Genomic DNA, 12,178 nt, shown 5'->3' with positions numbered 1-12,178 from the left:
TTGTTTTACTAGCTGACAAAAAAGTCTAATAGAAGTTAAGGAGTTGCTTAAGATATAAGCACAAGATCCACAAGACAATTAGGGCATTTTAGGGCATTTATCAGGTCATTCCCAGACTGCGTTCAGTATTTTACACACTGCTCTACCTTTGAACCAAACAAGCAGCAGCAGCACCACAGAGAAGCTCTGGAGGTTACAGTAAAGCAAATAAATTATTTACAATTTTATTAAATTATATTTGTGAAATGAGATTCCATCATTCACGAACAGAAGAAAAGGGGTTCTTGAAATGTCAAGAGCGCAGAAAACAATACAGAAAACTCAAAACTCCAGAAAATAATTCTCTTTGTCAGACTTTTGCTAACTGCTCAAACTGTTCAACCTATTCTACTGTTACGGGGTTAAAAGTGTAATTTTATTTGAAGCCTTTTTAGAACACAGACAGTACGTAATAGCAGGTGTGTAAGTAGTAATGCAAAGGTAATGTTAATAAACCAGTGAAAATGTGGGCTAAAAAACTATAACTAAAAAAATAAATAAAAATAAAAACATAAAAAACAACTTTGCTCTGATTTTGCATAGCACATCAAACTCTGCATTAATAGAGTATTTATCAGGTGCTGGGCATTAAGAGACAATGATAATTATCACTGTGTGTTATGGGTATGTGTTGGCATGTGAATTAAATATATGGCATCACCACTATTGAAAAAAATTAATAAAGCAATTGGTATGCCTACAGGATTTATTTCAAATTTATACAAAGATTTCTGTTTTGTAAATAATGTATTCATGAATAAAGTTGTTCTGATACCTGAGTATACATATCAAGTTTGATACATGACTAGAAAAAAAATATATAAAACAGCTACAGCCAGAACATCACTCTAAACGCAGAATTAATTAATTATACTTTGATTTAGAATTAATTAAAAAGTGAATCACTGTGTGCTTCCACAAGCTACTGTTACAGAAATATTTTGAACAACAACAGAACATCATGAAAAGAGAACTAGCCAAACACACATGGTCACAGAAAGACTGGGACACAAACCCTTTACTGCATGTTCTCTTTATCAGTACACCAACTCCACCCACACTGAACGTTTTTTTAGTATTCCCTATTCAGGGTTTCTTATATGCACATCTAAATTTTGCATGAAAACATATGCATTGGAGGCTAGTAGTTATCCTTGTTCCCTCATTGCTTGTTTATTTTATGCATTATTTTTCCACATTGGGGTTTGTAGGAAATCACAGATCAAGGTAGTGTTTGACTTTGCACAACAGTTTGAACGAGTGCCAATAAGCACTGCACTATGGATTTTGCAATTTTCTTGGTCTCTTCCTTTTATGCCTCTGGTTTTATACCTAAATTAAAGGACAATAAAATGTTTATAAAATTATAAATAAAAACCTTCAACTCGACCTACTTAGGCCTGTGTCTTTCTCAAGCCATCATAGCTTTCCAACTCTATCTGCATGCTGAAATTAAACAAGCACACATCCAAACATGCACATATACACCCTCTGCACTGTTAAGCTCAATTAAACTTTGACTGACATGTACACGCGCAGTTGATTAGACTCCGACATACGCCATTACACTGCTGAAAAACCAATTATGGGGCACACTCAGAGGCAGGCAAGGAAAGAGCAGGGGATAGGGAAAAGACATAAAAAATAAAAGATATGTGCAGGCACAGACATGCACAAAGATACACTCAAGGGGCTCTTATATGTTGTAGAGAGTCCATTAAAATCAATACAGAAAAACCCCCATTGGAGTGGTGGGAGTAGACAAATACAAACACAGGTATTTGAACCCAAGTCTAGTGCACAGGTGGTCAGTAGGAGCAGCTGCACATTCTTACACACATACACACAAATCCCCAGGGCTGCCATGCCTGAGAAAAAATTTTACTGATTTCTCAAAGAGAGGTGACACATGGCTCTGTCAGGTGTTTAGGCTGGTATTGTGAGTGTGGAAGAGCATGCAGGATCATGCAAAGTAAACTTTAATATGTACCATTTAACTACATTTTTAAATACTTTCATTTACTCCTGTTGTGACAGTAATGTTCACTTGATACGGATATTAGACTACATTTTCATATCTCCATAACTGCAATTTTGACATTTTCCCCCCAATATTATTAGGGTATTTTTTTTATTACTGAATGTTTTAAACACACAATTGTTAGTGTAAATAACATACTTTTTTTTTTTTATTTAATATCGATTAAGGGATACATAAATGCTACACTTGAAATAACATAAAAAATAATAAAATACATTGGAGACCAAATCACAGTGTAGCAAAGGTTTGAAGATTCAAAACTTGTGAAGTAGAACATGGCTAAAAATACAAGAACAAAGTGCAATACAAATATAGAAAGCTAAATAATCTAAAGAAAGAAAGAAAGCTAAATAACTAAGTGTCCACAATAACAATACTGTGTATATTAAATATTGTCATTTTTACCACAACACAATTCTGGCTGTAACATAAATCACAGGTTTAAATTAATGCATTCTTTCTAATACTTTATCATTCCTATAGTAAAAGCTCATACATACTGATTTGTATGGTCATTAAATTAAAAGTGTTGTTGTTTAACAACGAAAACATATAATCATTGATATTGTGAAGTTTTCTGTTAGTAGGCATTATAACAGTAGGATATATGCATTAGACAGTAGACAGTAGGATTATGTAATATTTATGGAAGGAGTCTCGGGTGTCTGCGCTTTTTAAGTTTCCCGACACAGGAGAGTCTTCAGGATAGAGGAGTTTGTGCTTTCTGGTTTCTCTGTCACATGACAAGCTGTGTTTTTTATGTGTTTTACTTTAACTTCAGGAGAGAGGAAAAACTAGAGGCCTGTGAGTGATTGATGGTTTATTACTGCTATAACATAAGCGATAACAGTAACGCTTCCCTGCCCAAGTATTATTCCTTACGTATCTCATAACCAATTATTGGCACATGCCTACTCTCAAGATCTGTTTTTTTTATTTCATTAGCTATCACACATATGTACAATTTCGTCAAGCTATATTTATCAAAGGTCAGAACGGAGGCATTGCTGCTTAACAGCTCCAGGGTTTCCAGTTCAATCTTGAGCTTAGGTTACTGTCTGTGTGGAGTTTCTGGGCATGTGCTCCCCGCATCAGTGTGGGGTTCGTCTAGGCTCTCCAGTTTCCTCCCACTTCCCAAAAACATATCTGCAGGTGGACTGGTGATTCTAACCTGCTCCTAGGAGTGTAAGTGTGTGTATGTATGAATGTGTGCGTGTGTGTGATGCCCTGCGATGGATGCCATCCCATTTAGGGTGGATTCCTGCCTCACATCCATTGTTCCCAGGCTCTGGATCCACTGCGACCCTGACCTGGATAAAGCGGTTACCTAATATGAACGAATGAAAAAATATATATATTTTTCAAATAAGATTTCATTGTATTCAGACAACAGCATTTGAACCCAATTACATACTGAGCCATGTATGCCAAACTAAGGACTGTGCAATTGACACTCAAAAGCAATTTATAGCAAGTACCGATATGTTTCTCTCTTATACATTAGCAAGCACACACACACATACACACACAGTTGCAATATCACACTGTTACCTCTCATTCACTTCCTGCCTCCTTCATTCTGTTAAGTTTTACCTATATTTTAAAAAACACAGGTGTGCTGTAAGTGTTAATGAAGTGGGATTTCCTTGCAGAAAGAAAAAACGTGTTACCACTGTCAGATCTAATTGAGGAGAAGGTGTGTGCATGTAAGAGACAGAGAAAGAGAGAGAGAGAGAGAGAGAGAGTTAGGATTATTTACATACATTATTCTATCTTAGCATTCATTTCCTGTTTCTTTCCCTTCAAAAGCAGCTGACACTGACACACAGCCTAATACATACACACATTTATTACCACAGCTGTGTAATAAAAACGCTTGTCAGGAGCTAGAGTGCAGCATGTGTGGGTGGATGATTATCAATAATCAATAGAAGAGATTGAGCTCCTTTCCACTGGGTATGACAAGTATTAAAGCAGCCCTCTGCCATATCCATCCATCAGTAATCACCTCGTTTCCCTCTCTCTTTCACTGTCGCTCCCCTGCTTTTTTCAGGGAAGACCAGCATTTTATCACTAGTGATGCACGGAGTATGCTGTGTGTAAGACACACATTTGGATGCTCAGCTGGTGATGAACTGTGAGAAAGCCCTTTAATTGCTGCAAGGGGAGACGTGGCACTAACAGCATCCTTTTGTGTTGGTTTATAATGGCTATAATGGTACACAATCACCACGACTGTTATTTAGCGGGCGAGCTTGACTCACTCAGCCGTTTTCAATCTCAAATAAAGAGATTTTATTACAGCCTTTCATTTCATCTTTTCTCACACTCTCTCTTCTGCTCTCCAACACACCCCTGTTCACCGCCCACCAGAATAACAGAGAGAGAAAAAGAGAAAGGGGGGTGAGGATTTGGAAGGAGGGATACAAGAGAAAAGACAGGTCTGCATGTATGAAGGAGGTAACCTAGGTCTGCATGTGAAAGAGAGACTGAGACCAAGAATAATTAGCAAGAGAAATATAAAAAAGGAATACTCCAAGAGAAAGACAGTAGAAGAGAAAATGAGTGGGTGAGAAAATAGGAAGAAGCATCACAGGAAAAGGAGAGTGAGAGAAAAGCAGCCCAAAAGGTAGTCACCATTACCATATCATTGTAACTGAATGAGTTATATGAGCCCCTTCATTTTTCAATGTTAAATTTTAAATAGCAGACAATATAACTAACAGATCACTCGATATAACTTTAATATGAATTACAAGGAAACAAGTGCTAAATATTATTGAAATTTAAAATGGAGCAGCTGATGGCATCCATCAACAAACTGGGTTAGCAAATGTACCTTTCTGGAATTTGGAAAACAGGTAATGACATGAAGGTCAAGTATGAGCATACACTCCGCAGCTCAGGTTGTTCCAATAAGTGCACTCACAGAAAGTGAAGGAGACGCGAGGAGAAGTGGAACTATCCAGGTTGCTTCCACCCACAATAGGAGCTCCCTGAGACTCCAATGAGTCATCTACACATCTTGTACTATGTCGCAACCCAAAGCTCTTTTGTACCTGTAATGTATCTATACTGGGAAGATGTTGCTTCACTGCTGCTCTGTCATGTGAGATAGCATGTCAGATGAATCAATTGAAGGTTGCTGCTTTGTTTAAACAATCTTTTAAAGATTAATGATTTTACGTAAACATTCATTGCAAAACTATTGCTTCTCCATTCCCCATCTGGATCTTTCTGTGGTTGGTGTCATAAACATTCAGATAGATTTCATAGAAGCAAATATAGCATAAACTATAGCAGTATAGCAGTAGTACATCCTGAGAACAGGACTATATCCTGGATTTAATGGCAGTTCATCACTGGGAACCACGCACTCGCACGTACACATTCACACATTTGTTCACACCTAGGGCAATTCAGGGTAGCCAAACCACCTACCGACATGTTTTTAGGAGGTGGAGGAATCTAGAGAACCCAAAGAAAACCCATATGGGCATGGGGAGAACATCAGAAACTCAAGCTCAGGACCAGTATGGGGTTTGGGGCCAGAGTGTGAGATGGCAACGCTATCCACTGTTCCAGTGCGCCACTCCAATACAGAAAATGTAATTTACTGTAGCAGAGTATTCATATTCTGTTTTTTTGTGATATGCCAGTTTATTACCCTGTGATATGTAACAATAATACATACAAAATACTTTTCGAAAGTCACATAAATCCAGCACACACAGACACGCACACACATGCACACAAAAGCTAGACTTCATGTTGCTATGTTGATGCCAAACTAATGACTGTGCATTTGACACTCAAAAGCAATTTATAGCAAGTACTGATATGTTTCTCTCTTATACATTAGCAGGCACACACACACACACACACAACAAGAAGTTTGTGCAGAATTTCCACTGAACCCAGAGACCAATATCACTTTCTTGACTCACTCATTAGTGGATCAATGCCACTCTCTACTATACCATGAAAAACCACAAGACTGATGTACATATATTAAGTCATAAATACTTTACTTACACACACACACACACACACACACACACAAAGTCAAAAACAAGAAGTCTAGTCCACTGTACCAAGAGACCAATAACACTTTCTTGAATCACTCAACAGTGGATCAATGGCATGCTTTTCAATATGTGATTAAAACCACTTGACTGACGTACAGGCTTATGGACATGTGTACATGTATTAAACCATAAATACTATACACTTCTGCACACACACGCTATACACACACATACCCATGAAGGTCAATCAGTCATACCCACACTATAGACACAAGCCATATTATCAAAATCCAAAATCCATTAGCAAAATAATTTTGCCTAGTCAACAACTCAACTCCAATTATTACATCTTGACCTGCCCAATGTCTGGATGAGACTACATACTCACCTTGCTATAGACACCCCAGGAAAGCTCCGTCTCAATCACCATGACAACGATGCCAAACATGCCAAAGATGAGCGCATAGTCACTGAGTCTCTTCCTTTTCTCGAACAGCGCCCTCCGGTGGCCAAGCTTGTAGCCAATATTCTGGTTCTTGCGCTTAGGAGCTTTGGAGGCTGTCCTCCCAGTCTCTCCACCTGTCCCGCCCCGTCGTCCATTCCCCCCACTTCCTGTCAACCCCAGAGTGCCCCTACTCTCAGAGAGGGTGTGGTTCTGGTGATAGATAGACATCTGATTAGCCGATGACTCAAGCTCATAGACATGTCCATATGGTGGATCCTCTTTGGAGGAGATGACAATCTCAGGTGGGTTCTGGGGTGCAGTAGTAGAAGAGGAGGAGGAGGGCACTGCCCCATGTCCAGTGGCAGCCCCACCCTCTTTGCTGTCACTTCCACTGTCAGACTCAATGAGGTTCCTGCGCGAGGCGCTGAGACGGCTGAGAGGTTTCATCACGCCACCCGTGTACTTACATGAGCTCATGGCGATCTCGGTGAACGGGTTACTGTCCCTGCGGTGCACCAGTGGACTGGCCTGCCTGTGCTTGCAACCTCGATCCCGTTCCCGTTCCCGCTCGCCTGTTGGTGAGTGAGAGGAATAAAAGAGGGCGTTGTAGATAGGCGACGTTTCACCACTCAGGCTATGCTGGCTGCCCAGGCAGGATGAGAGTGGCGTGCTGGTGGGGTGGAGTGCATTGGGGATTGGCGCCGGCAGCTGTGGTGTTGTCACCAGTGGAAGCTTGGGCAAGGAGACTGGTGGAAGGTTTGGGCCGGTTGGTGACGGTGTGCCATTAAGCCGCTCCAGGCTGCTGGTTCCACCCGTGTGGTTAGAGTGATTGCTGCCTGGATAGTTGCTGGAAATGGACGTGTGGGACATACCACTCAAAGGGTGGGGAACGTGCTGATCTTCTTCTTCGCTCCCGGCAAGAAGGGCCAAGCTCAAAGAGGGAGGGGGATCCATGGCAACCAGGGAACTCTGGCAGGTTTGGGTGTGTTCTCCTCCTTGACTCTGTTCAGACAGACAATGTGGTGAAAGAGAGAAAGACAGGTTTAATCTTCCTTGAAGGAAATAGATGCAAGGAGCTGAAACTCCTAAGTGTGGGGTAAATGTTGTCACCCTGAGAGATGCCTGAGAGAGAAATGGGAAAAGGAGTTGGGTTCAGACTTGAGTAGCCTTTCTACGGTTTCCTTTAAGAAAGTCAAATAGGAATTTTAATGTTGTGAATCATGTTGTTGCATAATCTTGACATTGTGTTTGCTTAGAGTAGGGGGGTAAGGATTTAATAGCTTAATGGTTAGTATTTTTTTGGGGGGGGGCTTGCTTTTATGGATGAAGTACACTGTGTGCATAAATATGGATTAAACAAATTTAATGAAACTGTCTGAACAGATTCGGCAGCATCAAGCGAACAAAAAATGATGAACCTCTGAATCCCTTAAGGATCCACTTGTCACTCTCCTCCCTCTCTCTTTCCAGCAATCTCTCTCTCACACACACGTTACCGAATCTGTGGATATTATTTACCATCCTACACAACTGCTCTGACTTGTGACAAATAGGGAGCAATGACCAGTGTGGCTAGGAGAGTGTATGTAATAATCAGATTTGTCATCATCTGCTCTGTTCCTCACTCCTCGGCGGAATCACTCACCTCTCTCCTCCGTCTGTCTCGATCTCCCCCGTTCACAATAATCTTTCGCACTTTTTCTTTTTCATGTTGTCACGAACATGCCGTCGTCGCGCGCCCGTTTCCTTGCCGACAGACTTTGGGGCTCTGTCTTCCTCTCTTCTATTCCCCTCCTTCAAAATATATCTGTTCACATCAAGGTGATGTAATCCCTCTGCGAAAGCGGCTGCTCCGTTCAGTACCCCACCTGCATCTTTCTCTTCTCAATTCCAAACAGGTTGGTGGAAAAAATAATAATAATAATAATAAAAAGAAACATCAGGCAGGAGTGATGCTGAAGACTACATAACATAAATGTGCTATGAGGCGTGTCATTGCTTAATTAGAACTACTAACTGGGCTACTAGGTATAAAAATTAATAAAATGTAATAAAAATTTAAATAATATTGTTTTTCTAAATCTATGCCTTTCCTCAGGCTGTGAGAAATCCTCCCTGTGCTCTCTGTTCAATCTCTCTCTCTCTCTCTCTCTCTCTCTGTTTCTCTTAACTTCTGTCCCCGCCCCGGTCACGCCTCCCTCAGCCTCTCATTGGACAAACATTACAGTGAAATAAACATGCGATTAAAAACAGAAAAGCAAAATCGATTTAGTAAGCATGGTTTTCTTTGTAGTCCTGCGACAGTGTTTGTCACTTGTGACATGTTTAAAGCGTATCTATGTGAATGTGAAACAACCTGTAGGATACCTTGCACTGAAGTCTTTACACCAGGATCTTCACTTGTCTTTCCCCTACTCTGCTACCTGCACGCGCGGGACCTCATTGCGCATGCGTACAATCTACATGGCAACGCCTCCATGAGTGGTGGTGATTATTGCTATTTTCGCTTTAGTTATTCATCTGGACTGTCCCGCGAAAGCCAAGCAACACTCAGGATGTTCTGTCTACCAACTTTAAAGAGAAACTCCTGAATGCAAAACATTAAATGATATGTTTATATTGAAATATCTGTGATGTGCTTAGAGATTCTGGTGCTAGTGGAGGATGGTCCATAGGGGCAGGCAGGGCAGTGCCCCACTATACATGTATCATGTACATGTTAATCTTCAATGTTAAGCGCTCATTCACAATATTTTAAATTCCACTGAAATACTAATAGCCTCTTTTAAGTGATCAACGATTTAAAAAAGTTGCTATTTGACAGATATAAGCCAGTGTTCCTTTGATTTAGTTTTTATCGCACATAGTGGTCAAAATAAGGAACTGCAACCAGCGCTAATAGAGGCTAATTTATAAATCACACAAACAAAGGCAAAGTGTAAGTGTAGACAGTGTGTCTATGATGAACAGAACTGTTTCTATGCTAAGATATGCTGCAAAGATTGCGAGAGGGAAGGGGGAATAAACTATGGAGCACATAATGTCTACTCAACAGAAAAGCGTGTATACAACGGTGACCTTGTTTCCCATGCAAAGGCTGAGAAAAAGAAGAAAAATGTCTCCTTTTTGCACTGCACATTTTTTTGGGCTAGATTCAGGCCTTTTGTATGGTTTTTGAGATGTAGTTGGACTGTAATTTTTGCTGAAATCTGGCAACCCTGGTTAACGATATTAGCTATTCTATTGCTGTGTTTGTGGCTTGTAAGTGGTATTAAGTTGTAAGGACATTGTTTCCCACCTCGGCGCTTTTGACTTGCAAAGCATGAAAAAACATGGATGCCTCCATGAAAGCGTGTTTTTTGGTTGCTCTGTCAAAGCAGGTAAAGCTCATAAAAAGTAACTTTAACTGCACTTTTACAGCTACATGCCTGAGCGGCTATTAAAACTTGCAACATTTTGGACTGAAATTGTAGTACAGTAACAACAATGGATAATAGGAAGTAGCATTAACAACAAACTAGCCAGCTAATGTTAGTTACAGGAGTGATAACTCTAACATTGTTAATTACCTTGTCAAAACAGCAATTAGTGTGGTCAGTGTTATAGATTTAACCAAAGTACTTTGTGTGTATATTAATTGATCTAAAGCCAACGCTGCTATAAACTCATTTAAAAGGAGAGAAGTTCACAGTGTGCATGCCCATGTTGATTTGGGGAAGGAACTGGTAGTTTGGAAGACTACCCCAAGTTGACGAGTTGAAATTTCAAGTTGAGGGGGCATTTTATGTGGCTTTTCCTGGTTTGAGGCGGGAATTACAAGTTGCAACCTCGCATCAAACGCAGCATATACGTTGATTGCACACTGCAATGGGAAGTGCACTGGTTGCATCAAACACAGCTGAACATCTAAAACAGCTCAACATGAGCAGCTAGACAGTGTGCTGGATGACTGTATGTTGTTGATTTTCAATGCCTGTTAAGGGGTAACTCAAATATTCACTAGATAGTACCCTATAGCATTAGTCAAGTATGATAACGTCTTGAATTAATCTTGTTTGAGGCTTTATTATTAATCTCATCCTGCCCCACCAAAATGTATAGTCCCAAGCCGCTGCTGGCTAATTTGCTTGTTGGTGCTGTATTTTTGTTTTTCCCTGTGAGAAGTTAGCAGTTGTCTGATGATTTGACATCACAGGGGGGCATTACTAGCACAGTTACAATGGCATTTAATAGGCAAAAAATAAGCAATTTTTTGTTAGCTCCTAAAAACAGAAGAGCAAGAGCTTCTTTTCTCAGTCAACAAATTTCATTGACATTCAATGTCATATTAATGAGAAATCCATAGAAGTAGAAAAGAGTAAATATTGGACTCAAAGTCTCAGAATGCAATGCAGCTATATAACGCAGTTGCATGAGTTATGGCAGAGGTTCCCACCAGCATCACTATCAACAGGCCTTCAAAAGGTATTATGGGTAATGCAAGAAACTGGTAGCCAAAGTGAAAATAGACCAACTTGTTGATGAAAGAATTTTAACTCTTAAACAGGCAGAAGTCAAAAATGAAAAGTAAAAAAAAAATCTAATGTTACTTTTAACTCACTTGTCACATTCCTAAAACCACCTTGCAACTTACAGAACTTAAAGGATATGCTAACATCTTGGTGCCAGATACCACAGCACACGTCTTTTGGAGTTCATGCCCAGGTACTGTCAGAACTGTTGATGGCACAAGCGGGACCTACACAATATTAGGCAGGTGGGTTTAATGTTATAGCTGATCGTTGTGTGTGTTTGTGTGTGTATGTATATATATATATATATATATATATATATATATATATATATATATATATATATATATATATATATATATTGCGTATTTTATTTTTTAAGAGTTGTATCTCCCAGGATACGTTGCCCTATTCTTAGAATTTAATCATAAAATAAATCATTTGCACAACTGATCACTTATTATTATTTTATTTATTTATTTATTTATATTTTAAAATATTGATATGGAAGTCATTTACAGTGTATTTTCCCTTAAAGGCATCTTCAGTTTATTCCTCTGGGGAACACTTTATGTATGCACAGCTTGAGGTCAGTGCTAACAGAGCCGGGCCAATCAACACTGAAACTTAATATCAACCCATGGTGTCCTGAAACCAGACAAATGCTGAGACAAGCTAAAAGAGTGAAAGAGAGAAACTTGGTAATGCAACCTAGTTGGCCAGCTGTCTCCAGCTGTTGTTGTGGTCACTAACTGCAGTCACGAACATACCAGTGAAAGAAATAACAACAATTCCAGAGTTAAAAGCCCAACGGATGACTGACTCATACAGTCAATACATTATACATGGCAGCACATCTGTATCAGCAAATTATGCGCAATACAGCACAACAGACTTATTATAATGCAGGAGTGCCATGATGGATTGACATTGTCCTACCCAGTTCAGTATAAACCGGGCTAAACAGGGACAAAATTACATATAAATCCCATTATATCTATGATCGCAAGGCCATTTTTCAAGTCTAATATGAGTAAAATAAAACAGTTGGGTGGGAAATTGTCCAGTGTAGCAACACTGCATTAATTTACATGAACAAATTTAGACTAAAATC

At 39.6% G+C, this 12,178-nt stretch overlaps 1 protein-coding gene across 1 annotated transcript in view; it reads right to left on the bottom strand.

Moving 5' to 3' along the window:
- Positions 1-8,680, bottom strand: part of kcnn3 (potassium intermediate/small conductance calcium-activated channel, subfamily N, member 3) — a 76,515-nt gene extending 67,835 nt beyond the window's left edge. The window contains exons 1-2 of the mRNA XM_026944867.3: positions 8,199-8,680; positions 6,497-7,555 (exon numbers count right to left, since the gene is read on the bottom strand). Of these exons, the coding sequence (XP_026800668.1) occupies positions 6,497-7,507 (1,011 nt within the window). The 5' untranslated portion in view covers positions 7,508-7,555; positions 8,199-8,680. The remainder of the gene's footprint in view (positions 1-6,496; positions 7,556-8,198) is intronic.
- Positions 8,681-12,178: the final 3,498 nt, after the last annotated feature.

This window comes from Pangasianodon hypophthalmus, chromosome 1 (assembly GCF_027358585.1).
Source record: "Pangasianodon hypophthalmus isolate fPanHyp1 chromosome 1, fPanHyp1.pri, whole genome shotgun sequence".
Taxonomy (NCBI): Eukaryota; Metazoa; Chordata; class Actinopteri; order Siluriformes; family Pangasiidae; genus Pangasianodon; species Pangasianodon hypophthalmus.
This window is presented reverse-complemented; position numbering and strand designations above follow the sequence as displayed.